The sequence below is a fragment of the Leucoraja erinacea genome, chromosome 26, assembly GCF_028641065.1.
Source record: "Leucoraja erinacea ecotype New England chromosome 26, Leri_hhj_1, whole genome shotgun sequence".
In the NCBI taxonomy this organism is placed as follows: Eukaryota; Metazoa; Chordata; class Chondrichthyes; order Rajiformes; family Rajidae; genus Leucoraja; species Leucoraja erinaceus.
The window spans coordinates 26,153,702-26,176,355 of NC_073402.1; the positions used below are offsets into that span (position 1 = coordinate 26,153,702).

The following is a 22,654-nucleotide window of genomic DNA, read 5'->3' on the forward strand; positions in this document are numbered from 1 at the left end:
TTTCAAATGTTTTCCTCAATTCTGTTTTTTAACGTTTTTAATTTTTGTAAAATGTCTTTATTTTTTGTCAACTCTCTCCTGATATAAACTGGATTAACAGCACCCCAAATTCATTTCTGAAATCTCCCAAACATCTGGGAGAGTAATGGGGCTGTCCCACTGTACGAGCTAATTCAAGAGTTCTCCCGAGTTTCCCCTGATTCGAACTCGGAGATTTACGGTAATGGCCACTCGCAATCTTCACGAGTCTTCACGAGCTTACCGCGTTTCCCCGAGTACCTGCCGTTAGCGTTACGAGCCGCTAAGAGACGTCCCGAGCTCCGACGCACCCGCAACGTACATTCTACGTGCTTACCACGAGTTTGATTTTTTTTTAAACTCGGGAGAGCTCTTGGGTAAACTCGTAGAGTGGGACAGGGCCATCACACAGTGGCGCAGTCGGTAGAAGTGCTGCCTCACAGTGGCGGAGACCCGGGTTCAATCCTCACCCTGGATGCTGTAATTGTGGAGTTTGCATGTTCTCCCTTGAATGCATGGGTTTCCTGTGGGTGCATCAGCTTCCTCCCACGTACCAAAGACGAGCAAGTTAATGGACCTCTGTAAAATTGCCCCTAGTGTGTAGGGGCGTACAGGGTGTAGATGAGAAAGTGGGATAAGACAACTAGTGTGAACGGGTGATCAATGGTTGGCGTGTACTCGGTATATAATAGGCTCTTTTCCCATGCAGTATCTCTAAATTCTAAACTAAAAAAAAGATTGTTTCACCCATCACTGATATCGTGTTTTCCTTGTAATTTTACATGATGTGAATTACCTCGGAATCAGTGGTAGAAAACAGACTGCTGGGAAAACATAACCAGTCTAGCAGCATCCGTGTAGACAAAAGGACGTTTGATGCTTTGGGTTGAGCTTCTAGATTAGGTCTGATAGTGTAGAGGCAAGATAGAACCAGTATAAAGAGGTGGGAGGGCAAACCCCACACATCTTAGACTTTAGAGATACAGTGCAGAAACAGGCCCACGCCAACCAGTGATTGCCCGATACACTAGCATTATCCTCTATACTAGAGACAATTTTACAACATACCGAAGCCAATTAACCTACACACCTGGAGAAACTCAGCGGGTGAGGCAACATCTATGGAGCGAAGGAAATAGGCAACGTTTCGGGTCGAAACCCTTCTTCAGACCCGAAACGTTGCCTATTTCCTTCGCTCCATAGATGCTATCTCACCCGCTAAGTTTCGCCAGCATTTTTGTCTACCTTAGAATTTCCAGCATCTGCAGTTCCTTCTTAAACAACCTACAAACCTGCACGTCTTTGGAGTGTGGGAGGAAACCGGAGCACCCGTAGAAAACCCACGCGGTCACAGGGTGAACGTGCAAACGAGGTACAGACAGCGCCCCTAGTCAGCATTGAACCTGGGTCCCTCGTGCTGTAAGGCAGCAACTCTACCGCTGCGCCACTGTGCCGCCCAGCAGAAACCACTTCATCTGGACTATACAGAATCTCCCTTTAGTTCCAAACACAAAATGCTCTTTATCAAAGAACAAGAGGCATCTGTTTCTTAACAAATAATATTAACCAACACTTGTGAATGGATGTAACAAATATATTTATTTCCATTAATAGGCAATAATCACAATGGTTTCAAAGTACAGTAAATTACAATAATTTACATTTAATCATAAATTAATTAAATATGCATTAGAATTAATAATTGAAATGTTGTTTACCTTATCACTACACGTGACAGGTCGTCAGTCATAAATTAACATTTGTCCTGAACAAATAGCTTTGTATTCTGATGATATGAAAGAGCATTTGAGAATGAATGCTCAAATAACTTGTTGCTTTGGACCATAGGACAGGAAGGTCGAGCTTCACTTCCAGTGGTCTCAGTTCTTTCTTCCTGTTGTGAATAATTAAGGGCCTTTCTTTGTGTCATAAGGTTATACGGTCATAAGTGATAGGAGTAGAATTAGGCCATTCGGCCCATCAAGTCTACTCTGCCATTCAATGATGGCCGATCTATCTCTCCCTCCTAACCCCATTCTCCTGCCTTCTCCCCATAACCCCCAACACCCGTGTCCACAGATAAGATTTAATTCAGCAACGTCTTTGCTTATAGGACTGAACTGTGCTCTCCAGTTGGTTGCCTAGCAAAGAACATTGAACAGTACAGCACAAGAACAGGCCCTTCGGCCCACAATGTCCATGCCGAGCATGGCCTCCCGTGTGATGAAGACTAGATTGGATTTTTGAGATCCATTCCAATTGGAATGGACTGAAATGGCCAGAATTGAAATAACCTGATCACAGGCTTCAGTTAATAGAAAGATAGGTGAGTGACCAAGTAACTCATTCTTCCAATTCTATACTAAGCATGCCCTTCATGAAGGTACACAAAAATGCTGGAGAAACTCAGCAGGTGCAGCAGCATCTATGGAGCGAAGGAAATAGGTGACGTTTCGGGCCGAAACCCTTCATGAATACAGCTTCTAAATAAATTAGTTGTCTTCACTTTGCTGACACCAGGAACGGTAGGTGTTGGAATCTTAAGTGAAACACAAAGTGCTGGAGTAACTCAGCGAGTCAGGCATCATCTCTGCAGAAAATTGATAGGTGAGTTTGGGGGCACAACCCTCCTGTGGTCTGAGGGAGGGATCAAACCCGAGATATTGCCTATCCATTCCCTCCAGAGATGCTGCCTGACTTGCTGAGTTACTCCAGCACTTTTTTGTATTTTCCTAGGTGCCTAGTCACCCTCATTGGCCATTATCTGACAGATTCCTCAAATCTCAGTCCATTGGGAGAATTATCTTAAAGTCGAGCATCAGATCACTGTCTTCTGATTTTAGAAAGCATCTTGCATCGTAAACACACAGGTTGGCTTTCGAATCTCTTTCATATGGATATAAGTGTATCTTGTATATTTAATAGATATACAAATTAAGGTCAGAATAATCTTCTGGACTAGCTTTAATTGGTTTAGAGTATGTGAATAAAATTTCCTGGATTCCACCACCTACTCACCCCAGACCTGTGTTATTCATTTAGTTTAGAGATACATCATGGAAATAGGCCCTTCAGCCCACTAAGTCCATGCCAACATCAATCACCCGTTCACATTAGTTCAATGCTATCCCACTTTCTCATCCACTACCTATGCAAATTTACAGAGGCCAATTAACCTACAAACCCATACATCTCGAGGATGTAGGAGGAAACTGGAGCACCCCGGTGGGAAATCCACGCGGTCTCAAGGAGAACGCGCAAACTCCACATAGACGGTGCCCAAGGGCAGTATCGAACCCAGGGTCTCTGGCGCTGTGAGGCAGCTGCTCTACCAGCTGTGCCACCGTACCAGCTTGCCCAGTGGTTTTCCTTCTCCCTGGATATCTTATGACATTGAGGTGAGAGTGTGTGTCACTGTGCCACGCGAGGCATCTCAGGTGCCTCAGCCCAATTGAAGATTTGAGGATTTCTTGTTTCTGGACTTCATTCACACGACCATTGTCCTGCAATTTACTGAAGAGTCACAAAATGCTGGAGTAACTCAACGGGACAGGCAGCATCTCTGGTGAGAAGGAGTGGGTGGCGTTTTGGGTCGAGACCCTTCATCAGACGTTGAGATCCGCACTGTATTTGGAAACAATTAAAGGCCAGAATGCTGTTCGAAAAAAGCTGAAAGCAGATATTTTCAGCAAACGGATGTAGGATTATCGCCTGATGAGATTTCGGCCAGTGTATACATTGCATTCATGAGAATATACCCTTTTCAGCTATTTTACTACTGGAGTTAAATGGGATAACATGTGCTGAAATAATGGATAAAGGGAGTTCTGATGAGGACAGGACCATTCACCAATGACTATTGTTCGACTTCAGTGTCCAAAGCAAGATGATTAAAGATCTAAGATGTCAACTCTTTGCTGAACATTACTGAACTCAGGAAACCCGTTTTTGATATCATTGTGTACTTTCTCTCATCCGATTTTCTGTTCCTCTCTTGCAGACTCTCCTTCTTGCCGATGTTTCTTTCGTTCCATGTGTCGCCTGGTATCGCAGCCAAGCGTGCAAAACAGCATTGGTAGTCCGACTGCAGAAGAACCAGCGCTGCTACTGTGTTCAATGCTTGCACTGCACACCAGGCTCGTAGGTGCCTGTTCAAGGAGGGAGGTTGAGGAGGAAAGGGCAGTCACCAAATTGCAAGTCGGAGCCATCTAGCTAGGATCGGCTAGCACGAGAACAACCGGGATTGTTGCCAAGGAATTTGTTCCTCTGATGTTTCGACACCAACATGTGCTTGACCAAAGCTCATAAAAACATCTACTCTTTGCACCTATGATTGCCAAGGCTGCAGGCCAGAAGAAAATAAAGTACTCTTCTGCGTTGTATTAAACAGCAGCTTGGGTGCTGTGATATTTTCACACTGAAAGTTGGGGTAACTATGAGGCTCTTATATCACAGTCACTTGAGCGAGTATATGCTTTCAGTACTGGTACCCGACGATCATCCAATGTCCCTGCTATCTGAAATGATTTTGCCTCCAGTTTGCTGAAGCTGCATAAAAGATGATCATTGTCACACTGTGGAATCAAAGTCTTTCTTATCTCCCCTCTCTTACCAATGTCACTGCTGTAAATATATATTGGATAGGTGTGAGTGACTTGTTAAATCTCCAATGCTTGTGAACAGCACACTTGGCTCCATCTCTTTCCACAATGTATGTGAAACTCTCCCCTTCTTTCCCCTTGTAATTAGGATCCAGTCCAACAGGGAAGCACGCATTCCGCACCTGCTGGTTAATACTTTGTGGACTGATCCCAGGGACTGATCACTCCGACCCTCCTTGTATCTTCTTGTTCTTCTGCACCTCATGAGCCTTCAAGGGAAGAAGAATAGAAGCCAAAGATGGCTCTTCCTCTCTGGAATGAGTGGCCTTGTGCCTTGGCAGCTCATCTCCCTTCCTGGTTTTGCTGTTTCTGTGTTGAATTTTGTCTCTTTGAGATGTTCTTTCTTTCAGCAGACTGAACATTTGACAATGCAATTTGTCTGTAAAAGATTTAAAAAATATATATTTTATTCCCCAAGCAAGAAAAAAAATGGAAAATTCTTCACAATTCTTAATTTTCTTTCATCTACTCCAAAGACGTACAGGTTTGTAGGTTAATTGGCTTGGAATGAATGTAAAATTGTCCCTGCAGGATAGTATTAATGTGTGGGGATCGCTGGTCGGTGCGGGGTCCGTGGGCCTGTTTCAACGCTGCATCTCTAAGCTAAACACACAATGTCTATCTGGCCTATCTCCTTCAAGGATGGTCAAGTCAATTCAGTTATAGAGCCATACGCTACCAGGGCCAATATCACTGGAGATTTTGAAGAGCAGAGAAAAATGAGACAAACAGGACTATGTATCTCACTGTGGTGTGGAAGAGATTTTGTTGAGCTGTTCAGAGATACTGTAAGGAAAGGTTTGGGGGGGAATCGGATCCAAAACCATTTCCTTTGACAGGAAGGATCAATAACTAGAAGTCACCAATGTATGGTGGACAAGAGAAAGAATCTTGGTGAGGTTGAGAATTTCTGTTGATACCAACAAATAACTGAATGGATAATAAAAATGACAAGGTTTTTAAATTGTTTTTGGCAAGATTAGCATGTATTGTTCAAATTGTTCTTCAGAAGATGGTGCTGAGCTATTTCCCGAGGTCTTCTTATGGTTGACATTCTCACAAAGTGCGGAAAGGATTTAAACACGGTTTTGATGAAGGAAAAGTGATATTTACAAAATCAAAATAGCGTGTTAGTGAGAGGTTAATTGACCTGTGTAAAAATTGTTCCTAATACCTTGTACCTTGTGGTCATCGCTTCCGAAGAGTCCGCCAGGGACTATACTGGAAGTTGGACAATTTATACTGGACAAATTTTACATTTACCAAGCCAATTAACCCACAAACCCGTACGTCTTTGGAAAGTGGGAGGAAACCGAAGATCTCGGGGAAAACCCACGCAGGTCACGGGAAGAACGTACAAACTCCGTACAGACAGCCCCTGTAGTCGGGATCGACCCGGGGTCTCCAGCACTGCATTTTTACTGTAAGGCAGCAACTCTACCATTGCGCCACCATGACTGGGAGGGAGTGGGTGAGAAAGTGGGTTAGCATTGAACTAGTGATCAATCAATGGTCGGTGTGGACTTTGTGGGCCGAAGGGCCTGTTTCCATGCTATATTTCTAAACTAAACTAAACAGATATTTGGGACATAATAGATGTATCTATTTTTGGTATAAACCAGCAACTATTTCTACAATGGGCCATATTAGCTCTTTTATTAATAAAAAAACACAGTTTAGTCATGCTAAGTTCAAATCCCACAGTCAAAATCAAACTATGAAACTAAAAGTGATCATGAATCATTTGTCTTAGATATAAAAAAAGGAGTTGTTTCACTGAAGGGCCCCTTTCTCAGTACCAGCCTAGCTGATCTTAACAGGCCCATCCGGTTACAAAGAATTCAATTGTTCACCGTCTCAAAGGCAACAAGCAGTATGCACTGCATGCTGAAATCACTAATGATGTACACAGTCAGGTATGACAGCAACAGAAGAATATTGCATTTCTTTCCTTGAATAAAATTTACCTTAAAATCTGACCCAAATGTGCACTCTCTATTACTTGATGTTGATTTCCGCTTGAGTTTAACCTTCGATATTGAGCTGGGATTTGGCGTCGTAGCCTTGTTCGACCAATATTCCGCAAGGCACTGCTGTCTCTCCTGAAGAATAGAAAGAATTACACATTTCAACAATTGCCCGTCATACTAAAACCAATTCCTAGCCGACATCGTACTGGTGGTTAATTCAGTTTAGTTTGGTTTAGAGATACAGTGTGGAAACAGGCCCTTCTGCCCACTAGGGACAATCTACACTTGTACCAACTCCCTCCCCCAACTGATCCGCAATTCCGTGTCCCTCACCATCTTCCAGTCCCGCCTCAAGACCCATCTCTTCACCTCTGCCTATCCTTAACCCCACGTCCCCCTCCCTTTTCATCCGTGCATTAATTGCCTCATATTGTGTTTTGAATTGAATTCTGTATTTACTTTGTGTACTAGTCATGTCTCTACTATTTATTTCATTCCCCTTACATGTTTTTCCTCTACCAGCTAAATTTTTGTAAGGTGTCCTTGAGACTCTTGAAAGGCGCCCATAAATAAAATGTATTATTATTATTATTATTATTATTACCAAGCCAATTAACCTACGATGTCTGTATGTCTTTGGAGAGTGGGAGGTAACGGAAGTTCCCGCGGTCACGGGGAGAACGTACAAACTCCGTACAGACAGCACCCGTAGTCGGGATCGAACCCGCATTTCTGGCGCTGCAAGCGCTGTAAGGGAGCAACTCTATCGCTATGCCACCTTGGCAACCCTGTTACGCCCCAGTTATTGTTAATCTTGAGCTGACACTGAAGATTTTCACTGTACCCCGCTACCCGTGACAGTAATAAACTAGATTCAAGATTCAATTTAATTGTCACGCACCAATTAAGGTACAATGAAATTTGAGTTTAACAAACTAAACTAAACTAAACCTAACTTGAATCATGTGGTCCAGGGAACCATCCCACCAGCCATAAGTTAGTGCAGCCCTGACCTCTCATCTACCTCATTGGAGACTTTTGAACTTTCTTTAGTTTAGTTTAGTTTATTAATGTCATAAAAACTTTTTGTTATGTGCTATCCAGTCAGTGAAAAGACTATATATGATTACAATCAAGCAGTCCATATACAGAATAAAGGGAATAACGTTTAGTGCTATATAAAGTCCAGGGAAGCCCAATAAAAGATAGCCCCTGGGTCTCCATGTAGATGATAGTTCAGGACCGCTCGCTAGTTGGTGATAGGATGGTTCAACTGCCTGATAACAGCTGAGACAAAACTATCCCTGAATCTGGACTTTATTGGTCTTAATGTTATACTTTGCACTAAATGTGGTACCCTGTATCCTTTATCTTGACGGTGTGGACAGCTTGATTATATTCATGCATAGTATTTTTACTTAGGCTGGATGGCACCCAAACCAAAGCTTTTCACTGTATCTCGGTACACGTGACAATAAAACTAAACTAAACCCCTCTGAAATAAATGACAAGTAATTGCACTTCCTGTCACCTTCCAATAGCCTGTAATTTTTTTTTCATTTTAAGTAACGATCCTTTTCTATGGCAGAAGAAACTATGACATTGATGTTTATCAGGTTTTTTTTCAGCAGGGCATTCAGAACCATTACAACGCCATGTCTTGGACAAACAGCCAGATGCAGGAAGGGACCTGCTTTTTGATTCCCTTTGACATCCACCATCATCACAGGTGACCACTCAGGCTAAACACTTGGCAAACACTACACATTACCCTGATCTGTGAGATGGTGCCTGCAGCTGCCAAATCATTGCATTCTGCACATCCCAGAACCATTGCATTCTGCAAGAGTAGCTTCTATGCAAAATGGTTCACGTTCCCTCAGGTGCATGACAATATTGATATTACTTACGTTTCGCCCAACTGGCAATATCGCAAGCACACTCCGTCCTTGAAACTTGCACATTTGCACCTTGGAGCTGATCTTTTGCGGCGTGTGGCTGGGCTTCCTAAACCATAAGGTGTGGTTTTCCTGTTAAGAAATAAGATAGCTGAGATTACCATGATGAATCTTTATGGCACAACATTCTACAATCAAAGGAAATCCATTCCTTACAGATATGATGTTTATGGCTGTTTATAGCTTTTGCAAAACTTGACTTCAACAAAACATAAATAACGCCATGGGGGGGGGGGGGGAGCCACCTTTTTTTTGCACGAACCAATTTGGCACAGTTGATCCCTTTCAAATATTAAGGCTTCAATTCAATTTGTGCAGTCACATTGCTTGATAATAAAAGAAAACCCTGAAGAGTTATTATGAATAAGGCATGGGTTCTTGTTTATAAAATGAACCCAAAAATAGAGGATAGCTGAAATGTGGGGTGAAATGTAGAAATGCAAAGGTTACAATAACTCGCTTTCATGCTGCATGTTAAACAAAGGGGGAAATGTGTTTCATAGGAACATGAGATGACGGTAATCGGCAGCTAATCAAAGATCTGACGAATGGTCTCAACCTGAAACGTCACCCATTCCTTCTCTCCAGAGATGCTACCTGTCCCGCTGAGTTACTCCAGCAATTTGTGTGTATCCCCACCACTGACTCCATCCACACTGTGCCTCGGGAAAGCAGCCAACATAATCAATTACATTTGCAACCCCACTCATTCTTTCTCCTCCCCACTGTTGCCGGGCAAAAGATATAAAAGCATTATAGTGTGCACCACCACAATCAGGGACAGATTCTTCCCCTCTGTTATCAGGCCTCGGAACAGTCCTTCTATAATGTACTCTACAATCAGATTCACCTCTACCTCATTGGACTTTGTCTCTGGAACAGTAACCTATGATGCTGAAAATATATTCAGCACCCTGTATCTTTCCATTCGCACTACCTATTTCACTTGAGATGGGCTCAATTATATTAATGTACGATATTATCTGATTTGATTCGATAGCACGTCGAACAAACCTTTTCACTGTACCTCGGCACACATGACAATAATAAACCTAAACCTTTTTATTCGGATATGACCACAAATTTCACCAAATATACAGGTTTTATTGAGCGGGGGGAGGGGGGAAATGTACACTGAAGTTGCAGAAAGCAGGAGGGAAGATCTCATCTAACGTAAACTCTGTTAATTCCCATGGATTGCCGCTTTATCTTCAGGACTGTTTGCATTTCTTTTTCTCTCCTTCAGAATCATGTGTAAGGTGGTTTCAAACTTCTTGAAGGTCACTAGACCGAGAAAGCATTTTTATTGGGATGCATCACAGCATGGTTTGGGAACAGCTCCATCCAATAGTGCCGAGAGTTGTGGATGTAGCCTAGACCATCCAGCTTTCCATTGACTCCATCTACACCTCACACTGCCTTGGCAAGGCTACCAGCACAATCAAGGACCAGTCTCATCCCAGTCACACCCTCTTCTCCCCTCTTCCATCAGGCAAGAGGTACAGAGGTTAGAAAGTGCGTACCTCCAGGTTCAGGGACAGTCTGTTACCCAGCTGTTATCAGGCAACCGAAGGGTCCTCTCACCAGCCCGAGAGTAGTCCTGACCTCCCATCTACCTCATTGGAGACATTTGAACAATCGGACTTTATCTCGCACTAAATACTATACCCTTTATCCTGTATCTGTACACTGTGGTCGACCTGATTGTGATCATGTTTATGTGTAGGAAGAAACTGCAGATGCTGGTTTACACTGAAGATAGACACAAAGTGCTGGAGTAACTCAGCGGGACAGGCAGCATCTCTGGATAGAAGGAGTGGGTGACATTTCGGGTCGAGACCCTGCTTCAGCCTGGGGAGAGGCAGTTACAGGGATAAGGAAGTGTAAGAGATCAAGTGTCATCTTTTCGTTGACTGGATTGCACGCTACCACTGTATCTCCGTACAAGTGACAATAATAAACCAAACTAAACTCAAGATAGACACAAAGTGCTGGAGTAGCTACTGACTGGGGGCTCTTTGGCAATTTACTAGCGGATGCTACCCGAGTTCCCTAATGCATTTCCCAGTATATTCCTCACTTACCCTGGCGTGTTGATCCAGATGATGTCCTTGTGGCAGAAGTAGATGCATTCCTTATCCCTCATGTTGCTGCAAGAACAGCGTTTCTCCCTCCTGTGCAGCCTATGTTGTTCCCCGGCCTCGCCAGACCTCGCCAGGCTGAAGCCGCGACCTGCAGCAAAGAATGTCACTTTAATCAAAAAATAAGCTCATCTCCTCACCACCCGGAATACAAACGGGGAAGCACGCTTTGTTCGATCCTGATGACAAATTACATTTCACAAGTATCTTTCGCCTTTTTATGCCGCACGTTATTTTATAAACTTCTACCAGGTCTCCCCTCAGCCACGGACAACCCGAGCAGGTTGTTCACAGAATGAAGACCAATAGTATGTATTGCTTAAAAATGGGGAATGTTGCTAACTTATTTAATCTTTCCTATTGCATAACCTGTTTGAATCCCGTGTTGGTCTTAAACTGGCTACTGTTGTTCTTGCAAAACATTCATTCAATGGGTCGTTTCTAGAGTTCTGAAAGTTGACCGACTTTCTGACTTTCTTATTGAAGTGAACTTGTCGCGGCGGCGTCCTCGAGGGAATATTCTAACAACTGAGCGATTCCAAGCATCGTTTAAATTCATCAAGAGTTGAATCAAGTATCTTTTTTTAAAATGACATCGCCCCTTTTTCGGGGGTTAAACTGCCAAAAACGAAAGGTGGCATTAATCTGCCAGAACCACGTTTTCCAATTTAGTTCGAATTATGGGGAAACAAATTGCTGGAGGAACTCAGCGGGGTCAGGCAGCATCTGTGGAGGAAACAGACAGGCGACGTTTGGATTCATGACTCTTCTAGAGTCTCCAGTCTGAACAGACATAAACAGTGTCTGTCCATTCCCTCCACAGATGCTGCCTGACCCGCTGAGTTTCTCCAGCACTTTGTGTTTAGCTCAAGATCCCAGCATGTGTAGTTCCTTGTATCTCAATTGTGGCCCCGTTTAATATCACTTAATATCACACATTTCGTTTAATATCACTAATATCACACATATCACACATCACGCATTAATCGGGTTTCTCGACAATATATAAGAAAATAGACCCCCCCCCCCCCCCCCCCATAAGTGGAATATGCTGAACTATGTTGATATTTAAGATGCTGCTGGTGTAACTCAGCGGGTCAGGCAGCATCTCTGGGGAGAAGGAATAGGTGACGTCCCGGGTCGAGCCACTTCAGAAATAATAATATTTAACCGTATCCAGTGTTCCCACCGGCTCTGACATTTCTAACACTAAACTCTGTACTTAGAGCAACACAAAGGTGCATAAAGCAAACACTAAAACAGCAATATCAACACATCTTGTGCATGCTTTCTCCCGAAGTAAATGCAACAATGTACGAGTCGTTTTTGTTCATAAATGCTTACCATTCTCCACTAAAATGAGAACAATTGTCACAGTGAATAATCCACACAGTTTGCAGTCCATCTTTAGTTTTGCTCTGTGCGAGATGGCGATGCAAAAAATCCTGCGCTGTAAAAATATTGCTGTATGTCTGTCTGTCTGTCTGTGCCCGAACACCTGATCGCTCTGTGATCTTGCACTTGGCGCTGTGTGTCTGACTCTCCGGCTCCGTCTCCCGGGTTTATATATTGGTGGAGTTTAAGCCAACACCTACCCGCAAGCGGGGACCCGGGATTTGGCAAGTGTTCAGTTAAACACTCCCTCCCTCGCACCAAACTCGCATTCCAGGTTGTCACCCACACATGAAATGCGAGATATCGTGCCATTTACGTGCATGAGTTAATCACTGCAAAACCAATAACAATGCCATTTTTGGTTAATGGTGAGATGGTAGGAAGTAAAACTGAATCATTTACTACATTCAACCCCCACCCCCCTTCCCCAACACAACAGAGCATATTAGCCGAAGATAGACACAAAATGCTGGAGCAACTCGGCGGGACAGGCAGCATCTCTGCAGAGAAGGAATGAATGGGTGATGTTTCGGGTCGAGAAAGACCGGAACGCCACCCATTCCTTCTCTCCAGAGATGCTGCCTGTCCCGCTGAGTTGCTCCAGCATTTTGTGTCTATCTTCGGTTCAGCTCCTTCCTGCACAGAGCATATTTGCCGTTGGTACAAAAAAAAAATGCTGGAGAAACTCAGCGGATGCAACAGCATCTATGGAGCGAAGGAAATCCATAGATGCTGCTGCACCCGCTGAGTTTCTCCAGCATTTTTGTGTACCTTCGATTTTCCAGAATCTGCAGTTCCTTCTTAAACGCATATTAGCCGTTGTTTGAAGCAATCATTAAAAAAAATTGTTTGCTCTCTACATTTAAAATCTTAATATCGGGGACGATTTTATCGCAGATTTATTTCAAATAATTGCATCGGTAAAACTTTACATTTGATCAAATGTTACCGACCATAAACCTTCCAGGCATTCTCGCTCCACAGATGCTGCCCGAGTTGAGTGCTTTGTTTTTTGGCATTCTCTTATTTTTATTTCATATTCCCAGCATCTGCAGTGATTCACCTTTGTAAAACGTTAAAACAACATTTATGAGTGAATTCTATAGGAAGGAATTGCAGATGCTGGGTTTAAACAGAAGATAGACACGAAAAGCTGGAGTATCTCAACGGGTCAGGCAGCTTTAGACACTTCAGGTTTCAGGTTTAGACCCTTTAACAGTCAGGGGAGAAGGAAACGAGATTTATAGATGGTGATGTAGAGAGATATAGAATAAATTAATGAAGGATATGCAAAAAAGTAACAGGACAAAAATGCTGGAGAAACTCAGCATCTATGGAGCGAAGGAAATAGAGGTCTGAAGGAATAGGGGTCTGAAGAAGGGTCTCGACCTTCTACCTTCGATTTTTCCAGCATCTGCAGTTCTTTCTTAAACAAAAAAGTAACAGTTCAGTTGAGATGAGTTTATTGCCACGTGTTACACCGAGGTACAGTGAAAAGCTTTTGCTGTGCGCTGACCAGTCATGATTACAATCAATCCATTTACTGTGTATAGATACATGATAAGGGAATAACATTTAGTGCAAGGTAAAACCAGCAAAGTCCAATCAAAGGTACACAAAAATGCTGGAGAAACTCAGCGGGTGCAGCAGCATCTATGGAGCGAAGGAAATAGGCGACGTTTCGGGCCAAAACCCTTCTTCAGACTGATGGGGGGTGGGGGGGAGAAAGGAAGGAAAAAAGGGAGGAGGAGGAGCCCAAGGGCAGGGGGATGGGAGGAGACAGCTCGAGGGTTAAGGAAGGGGAGGAGACAGCAAGGGTTAGCAAAACTGGGAGAATTCAACGTTCATGCCATCCGGATGCAAGCAGCCCAGGCGGAATATGAGGTGCTGTTCCTCCAATTTCCGGTGTTGCTCACTCTGGCAATGGAGGAGACCCAGGACAGAGAGGTTGGATTGGGAATGGGAGGGGGAGTTGAAGTGCTGAGCCACCGGGAGTTCAGGTAGGTTATTGCGGACTGAGCGGAGGTGTTCGGCGAAACGATCGCCCAACCTCCGCGTAGTCTCCCCGATGTAAATCAGCTGACATCTAGAGCAGCGGATGCAGTAGATGAGGTTGGAGGAGATACAGGTGAACCTTTGTCGCACCTGGAACGACTGCTTGGGTCCTTGAATGGAGTCGAGGGGGGAGGTGAAGGGACAGGTGTTGCATTTGCCTACTTTGACAAAGTCCAATCAAAGGTTAGTCTGGGGATAACTCTTTGATTTGGCTGCATTTGGAGTATTGTGTGCAGTTCTGGATGTCCCATTACAAAAAGGTTCTGGAGGGGGTACAGAAAGATTTATCAAAGGGGTGGATAGTAGTTCAGCACTGCTCTCTGGTTGTGGTAGGATGATTCAGTTGCCTGATAACAGCTGGGAAGAAACTGTTCCCGAATCTGGAGGTGTGTGTTTTCTATACCTTTTTACCTGATGGGAGAGGGGAGAAGAGGGAGTGGCCAGGGAGCGACTGGTCCTTGATTATGTTGCCGGCCTTGCCGAGGCAGCTTGAGATATAAATGGAGTCTATAGAAGGGAGGTTGGTTTGTGTGATGGTCTGGGCTGCGTCCACAATTCGCCACAATTTTCAGTGACTTCTTCACCTATCGTCACCTATTTCTCCAGAGATGTTGCCTGACCCGCTGAGATACTCCAGCTTTTCTGTGTCAATCTTTATAGGTTAATTCTTGTTTATCATTTAAATCATAGTGTTACATTTTTCTACGGAAAGGCTGAATGTCTGGAATGTTTATGCATTGAAAAAGTACAAACTGGGCCATATGCAGAAACATGAATATGGTCCAGAGAAGAGGATTTCATATCTACGGTTAATGTTGTCGAACTTCTCTTCTGCCTGCGTGTGACCGATATCCCTCCATTTCTGTACATCCATGTGCCGATGACAAAGTCTCCGTGAATGCCACTATCAAATCTGCCTCACCTTCACCACTCCTAGCAGTGAGTTCCAGGCTCCCATTTCTCTTAGGAAGGGTTGTGATTCTGTGAAATATTTTGCTCTCAAGAGAAATATTTGTCGTAGAGATGGATAAATGTTTGAAAGATTGAGGAACTGAGGGTTACAGGGAACTAGGTTTCAAGTTTATTATCGTCAAATGCACCATGTGCAGTGAAAAAGCTTAGTTTTGCATGCTGTGGAAACAGATCCGATATACCACACATAGATACAATCAGGTCAAACTCAATTACAATAGGTACAACAAAGGGGACGATACAGAGTGTAGAATATAGTTCTCTGAATTGATGCGCATCAGTTCCTTAGACCAGTGATTCCCAACCTGGGGCCATAAACCCCCAAAGGGGCCATGGCAAATTTCAGGGGGGCCACAGAAAAAATCGTGGATTAAGGGGGCCACAGGTTCAATGAAGGGGCCCACTTTTTTCTGCTAATAATGTCGGGGGGGCCACAGAAAAATTAAAGAGCCCAAGGGGGTCATGAACTAAAAAAGGTTGGGAACCACAGCCTAGACAAAGTCAAATATTCGCAAAACAGTCCCCATGGTTATGAAAAGACCATTCAGAAGCCTGTTAACAGAGGGAAGGAGTCTAGTGGTGTGTACTTTCAAACTTCTGTACTTGCTGTCAGATGGTAGCAGGGAGAAGGATGGACGGACTACAGTGGGTCAACTCTTTTGTTGTGTTGGGTGCTTTTTTGAGGCAGCATGAAGTGTAGATTGAGTCAATGATGGGAAGACTGGTTTGTTGATGGACTGGGCCACATCTACAACTCTATGCAATTTCTTGCGGTCTTGGGCAGAGCTGGCCCCAAACCAAGCTGTGATGCAACCAGAGAAGTTGGTAAGAGCCATTGGAGACGTGCCAAATATCCTCAGTCTTCTCACGAAGTAGAGGTGCCTTCTTGGCTGTTGCATTAATGGCACTGGTGGGGAGTTTGATTCCTGGGGTAGGTCAGCCATGATCATATTGAATGGTGGGAGAGGCACGGAGGGATCTAGTGTCCCCCTCCTTCTCCTACTTTCTCGTGCTCTTGTGTACCTTTCCCTGTTTACTAGTAATTAAGATATGTGATGCAAGTCAAAGTGACCGTAAAGTTTTATTACTAATTGGTTCAGCAATATTCTTGAAGGAAGAAAATAGAGTGTTCTTACCTGGTCTGTGTGTAACTTCATCCCATGCCAATGTGCTTACTTTAGTTACTTTACTTTAGGGATACAGCATGGAAACAGGCCCTTCAGCCCACCAAGTCCATGCCGACCAGCAATCCCTGCACACTATTACATTCCTACACACTAGGGACAATTTACAATTTACCAAAGCCAATTAACCTACATCTTTAACCTTTAACTATTAACCTACGTCTGAAGAAGGGTTTCGGCCCGAAACGTTGCCTATTTCCTTCGCTCCATAGATGCTGCTGCACCCGCTGAGTTTCTCCAGCTTTTTTGTGTAACCTCCAATTAACCTACAATCCTGTACGTGGGAGTAAACCGGAGCACCTGGAGAAAACCCACACGGTTCCAGGCAGAATGCACAAACTTCATACAGACAGCACCCGTAGTCAGGATTGAACCTGGGTCTCTGATGCTGTAAGGCGACAACTCTACAGCTGCTCCACTGCTCCTCCCTCGATTCTCTGAAGTGGTCCTGAAAACCATTCAATTGTATCAAGGTAGACAAAAATGCTGGAGAAACTCAGCGGGTGAGGCAGCATCTAAGGAGCGAAGGAATAGGTCACGTTTCGGGTCGAGACACATCTTCAGACTAATTGTATCGAGCTATGTATCTAGCTAATTGTATCAAGCTATGATGATTCATAAACAATCACCAGCAGTCGTCCTTTGCTGGGATCACTGCTGATGGTACAATCAGGCAGCTGCAATATGCATGTCAGCACCTTTGGCTTTGTAAGTCTGCATGGTGCAGCAGGGATGCATGCAATGCACAGGAGGTTAAGGGTGACGTGTTCAGCACCAGTTTAACTTAATGCATTTCAACTACTCCAGTCACTGGAGATATTTGGAAAAAGTGGAAAATGCTTTTCCTAGTAGGACGTGGTCAAAAGGCCATCAAGGTGGTCTAGTAAGTATGGCTTTAGGATCCTCGGTCAGAGAACAGCTGAAAAGGAGTAGGTGATGTTGTGGGTCGAGACCCTTCCTCAGACTGAGAATCAGGGGAGATGGAAACGAAAGGTATGAAACGGCATGGAAATAGAGTCACCAGCTGCTGCGACTGTGTGAAATAAACTGGAACCATTCGTTCCTGTCAGGCTTGCGACACGTCGCCTGGTTTTGATTCTCATTGAACAAAGAGGAAACAATCTTTCTAAATTCAGTCAAGATGAGTTAGCAAATAAGAATTGTGAATACGTTAGTATTCCAATTTATGAGGCACCTGCAAAGTCCAAGAAGACCCCCCTGATCACTGGAAAGTCTTCATCGAGGCAACTGAACTGACTCTTCATCAGCCTCATTCACCAACAACTAGAGAGCCAGTCCTGAACTTCTATCCACCTTATTGGAGACCCTCGGACTATCTTTGATCAGACTTTACTGGCTTTATCTTGCACTAAATGTTCTTCATGTTATTCCCTTCATCGTGTATCTATACACTGTAAATGGCTCGTTGTAATCAAGTATAGTCTTTCCTCTGGCTGGTTAGCACACAACAAAAGCTTTTCACCGCACCTCGGTGCACGTGGCAATAAACTAGACTCAAAAGCTCAAAAACTATAAAGTTTAGTGGAGTGAACGCAATCGAGAATGATCCAGTGTGTTTTAAAGGCGCAAATGCCAACAAAACAAGACGTCTGAATAAGGGCTCTGACCCAAAACGTCATCTATTCCTTTTCTCCAGAGATGCTGCCTGACCCGTTGAGTTACTCCAGAATTTTATGTCCATCTTCGGTATAAACCAGCATCTGCAGTTCCTTCCTACACAAAGAGGTTCTACTGTTGGTGGGATGTGAATATCACTCAGCAGGCATCATGTTTCACTTGTGTAAGTGGAAGAGAAGCAAAATGTGTGCTGCCAGGTTATATTCAGTGTGGGTGGAAGGGAAACTATTCCCGTTGATGATGCTTGGTATTCCCCTTGGAGCAAGTTACTGGAATACTGGAATCAGCTTTACAGGAAAGTGATATGATCAGAAGCATTTTCAAAAATTCCCAACATCATCTTTGGAAACTGCTTGAGAATGAAACCCCTTGGATGCCAATTAAAGAGAGGAGGAGCTTCATATCATTTAAATGGATGTCATATATATCAATATACAAAAATGCTGGAGAAACTCAGCGGGTGCAGCAGCATCTATGGAATGAAGGAATTGGGCCACGTTTCGGGCTGAAACCCTTCTTCAGACATATATATCAACTTTAGGGCAGCGCAATTTGTTATGAATACACCTTTCATCAGAGTTGGAGATATTAATCTGGCATTGCCTTTGAACAACTTTTCCAGCTTTTGCTTTTCCAATCTCTTCCCATTCATTTATCGAGTCGATGATTTGAGTCATGCTTCTTTCCACCTCAGTCACATGAAGGAAAGAACCAAGGTCAGAAATTTGTCCTTAGTTGCCAGAACCGAATGCATGCCAGAGGGCAGCCCGGCAGCCCGGCAGTTGATCTTTGCTCTAAATTAAACTAAACTAAACTTCTCATAAGTTTAGGGCAGTACTTTCATCCAACCTATCTCTTTGTGGGCCTTGCATTTTTCTCTGTAGCTGCAATACTCTATTCTGCATGCAGGTTATTTTTCTCTTTTCATTATCCGTTGTATGTGTGTATAATTTAATGTACTCATATATGGAATGATTTTACTGGAGAGCACGCAATGTTTTTCACTGTGCCTCAGTACACATGCAATAAGAAACCAATCCGATTATAGACACACCCGGACTTACGCAATAGGTGACTTACATAAACTCGCACTCACAAGTTCCATATACTCAGTCCCCAGTACAATCAAGGCTCTTTGTAATTTCCACAACACTGTACGATCATAGTTATAGAGTGATACAGTGTGGAAACATGCCCTCTGCACAACTTGTGTCTCAGCTACTCTAGTCCCGCCTGCCCGCGTTTGGTCCTTATCCCTCCAAACCAGTTCGATCCATGTACCCGTCTAACTGTTTCTTAAATGTTGGGATAGTCCCTGCGTTGACTATTGGCAGTTGTTCCATCCACCAACCACACTTTGTGTGAAAATGTTTCCCCGCAGATTCCTATTTCCTCAAGTTGACATTGGAAACAAGCCGGCAGTGGCAGCGATACTTACCTAGCAGACCGCAGAAAGTGCCCTGGACTTAGCAGGACACCGCTGAGAGAGTTAATACTCTCAGCGTGTGCAGGAGGGAACTGCAGATGCTGGTGTAAACCAAAGATAGACACAAAAAGCTGGAGTAACTCAGCGGGACAGGCAGCATGTCTGGAGAGAAGGAATGGGTGATGTTTCGGGTGAAGATCCTTCTTCAGGCTGGTCCAGAGATGTTGCCTGTCCCATTGAGTTACAGTGTCTCTCTTTGATCACCGGAGCGGGCTTAGGTTTGTTTTTTTTTCATACCTTTCATTCATTTGTTGTTTGTGCCTTTTCGTACCTCCAGTTTCCCTCGCTATGACCCTCAGTCTGAAGAAAGGTCACAACCTGAAAAGTCACCTCATCCTTTCCTCTAGCGATGCTGCCTGGGTTGCTGAATTACACCAGCATTTTGTGTCTCTCTTTAGGCCAAGTTAAACCAATCTCATCTGCTTGCCCTTCATCAGACTGAGAGTCAGTAGCAAAGGAAGCTGGAGGTACGGAAAATCATCTGATCCATCCATGTCCCTCTATACTTGTCATGTGCCTACCTGAAAGCCTCTATTCTTCCCCCTATGTATCCACTAGCTTTAACTCGAGTACTCGACGCAGGCAAGTTGGGCCGAAGGGCCTGTTGCCACCCTGTCCAACTCTGTAGCTCTAACTCAAATATACTGCACTAATGATATCAGAGTCTAAAACCTAAGCCTTCTTCCCCTGCACACTGCCTCCTTTGACTGATCTTGTCTGAAGAAGGATCTCGACCCGAAACGTCACCTATTCCTTCGCTCCATAGATGCTGCCTCACCCGCTGAGTTTCTCCAGCATTTCTGTCTACGCCCTTCGATTTTTCCAGCATCTGCAGTTCTTTCTTAAACTAATCAATTGATCCCTTTGCCCTTTCAAACACGGAGAGGATAATGCCACTAAAGGTGGGTGTTTTGACAAGGAGCTAATCGTAAAATTGATTTTGTGAATCTGGAATGGGTGTAGTAGATAGAAATGCAAAGGCTTTTATTTAGTAAAGCATTGAGATCAATACATGATAACTGCCCTCATTTATTAACGCCCCCACCCTTTCTGATTCTTAAAGCAAACTTGCTTTCTCTTTCCTAGTTCTGACGAGGAGTTTCAGACCCGAAACATCAAACCTGTTTCTCTTTCCACAGAAGTTGACTGGCTTGAACATTTCAAGCAGTTAGTTTTTTTACCATTCCAGCCTTCCCTTTCTTCACCTCTTGGATATCATTGAAAACTTTGATTTATTCTATCCTTCATCAACACAAATCAATTTCTGACACTGCCATCTTCTGATTTCACAATGACATGTCTTCCAACAGTTTACCCCACAGTTTCTGTTTTTGATTCCAAGGCATCATTCTTGGTCTCTTCCCTTCACCGACCCGAGTTCCATATTTATTCTGAACAGGCCACATCTCACATTCCCGCCTCCACCATTGTTTCCAGCTTTTTGCTCAACTGTCCAAACTTATCCGACGCAAAACCTCAGATGGTTCAAGATTTCAACCCTCTCAATGGAGCCAAGACTGGAGTCATATCTTCATCTTCAGGCATTGCTCGCATGTTGTCAAGGGGTCAATTGTAATGTCCTCATGAAGAGTTAATGTAGATTGGCAATTGAACCAGCAGCTACATTTTAACACAACTAGTAATAATTACCCTGGACTAGACTTTGGACTTTGGAAGGAGTTTTCTTGCTACAGATCTTCCGAGGCAAAATAACATTAATGATCAATCATGTTTGACAGTGATCACTTCAATTACAATATAGTTAACTTGATTTGTTACATAACGAGCTTCATAAAATGGGTTAATGTTCCACTGCATTTCTTTTGGAGTCAGCAAACATTATCCAACAAAAGAGCCTTCAGGGCACTCTTATATAATTAGAATTATATAATTAACGCATTCTTGTGCAAAAGGTGATAAATGCTGTCAGATATGTTGCATCAGTCTTGACAAGATTTTCAAATGCGTTTGTGTCACCTAAATTTCATCGCTTGGGGATCTATGCAGAAAAATGTAGGAAACATTTTTCCTCGGGCATCAATCGAAGGCATGTCTATAGGTATAACCTCTTACTTACTTCATTAAAGCAAGACCAAGATGACTCTCACGATGACAAAGCAATGCATAGCGATTCTACTTAAAATGAGGTTCACTGCACAAAAGGATGGCAGGCCAGATAAATGGGAACATGCATTAAAAAATGAGCCAGATCGCCCACAATCTAATCTTAATCACAGCAAAATCCTGAGGTCTAACGTACGGACGAACTTGAGATAACAAGAAATAACAGAAATACTCAGCAGGTTGGGCAGCATTCGGAAGGAGTGTATAATCTGAGTCACAAGTTTCGTTTCAACGTTTCAAGGTCAGTTTATTGTCACAAGCACTAATTAAGGTACAGTGAAATTTGAGTTACCATACAGCCGTACTAAGTGAAAAGCAACAAGACGCACAACCACATAAACGTTAACATAAACATCCACCACAGTGGATTCCACATTCCTCACAGTGATGGAAGGCAATAAAGTTCAACCTTCTTCCTCAATTGGGACATTGGTAACATTTTCCAACAAGATGCTTCTCTTTAAGAATTTGCAGATGGAATGTGGACTTTGCTGTCAATGAGTGATATTCATTGTCCAGCCCTAAATAACTGACCAGAGCAGTCAGTGAAGCATCAACTACATGGAGATACACATGGGCCAGACTTGTAAGGATCATGATAGGGTAAGTCTTTTACCCAGGGCACAGGAATCAAAAAGCAAGTCCCACTCTCCGGTGGGCGGCGCGGCTCTGGCCAGCAGCGGCCTCTGCAGTCTGTCCGCGTTTTATTATTTTTCTGTCTGTGTTTTGATGTAGTTTTTGTTATTTTTTGTTGGGGTGTGTGTGTGGGGGGGGTGGGGGTGGTGTGGGAGTGGGACTTTTTAAATCTCTCCCTGCACTGGAGACCCGACCTTTTCTCGTCGGGTTTCCGTTGTCGTTGGGGCCGCAACGAGGAGCGGCCTACAACAGGAAGAAGCCGGGGACTCTGGTGCTACAACTCACCGTCGCCGTCGCAGGGCTGGCCAAGTCCGGAGCGGGTGGAGCGGTGGAGGAGCGCTGCTGCTGCTGCTGCTGCTGCGGCCCGACCGGAGAGTCGGTGGCTTCAACGACGGGTCTGTGGACGGCGGCACCGG

The 22,654-nt window shown here is 43.9% G+C and overlaps 1 protein-coding gene across 1 annotated transcript; it reads right to left on the reverse strand.

Annotated features, from left to right (window-relative positions):
- Positions 1-4,119: 4,119 nt before the first annotated feature.
- Positions 4,120-12,431, reverse strand: LOC129709862 (endothelin-2-like). The gene is made up of 5 exons (XM_055656494.1): positions 12,093-12,431; positions 10,692-10,839; positions 8,560-8,679; positions 6,647-6,781; positions 4,120-5,058 (listed from the first exon to the last, which is right to left on the reverse strand). The coding sequence occupies exons 1-5, from the start codon at positions 12,151-12,153 to the stop codon at positions 4,962-4,964; spliced, it is 561 nt and encodes a 186-aa protein (XP_055512469.1). The 5' UTR covers positions 12,154-12,431; the 3' UTR covers positions 4,120-4,961.
- Positions 12,432-22,654: the final 10,223 nt, after the last annotated feature.

What these genes read in the sequence shown, in the direction of transcription:
- LOC129709862 (XM_055656494.1), bottom strand. Translation starts at nt 12,153, where the DNA reads ATGGACTGCAAACTGTGTGGATTATTCACTGTGACAATTGTTCTCATT. An exon ending in TCTCATTTTAGTGGAGAATG is followed by an intron (nt 10,840 to 12,092) that starts GTAAGCATTTAT and finishes TCTTTGCTGCAG; the next exon opens with GTCGCGGCTTCAGCCTGGCG. An exon ending in CATTTGGGTCAGATTTTAAG is followed by an intron (nt 5,059 to 6,646) that starts GTAAATTTTATT and finishes AATCTTTTACAG; the next exon opens with ACAAATTGCATTGTCAAATG.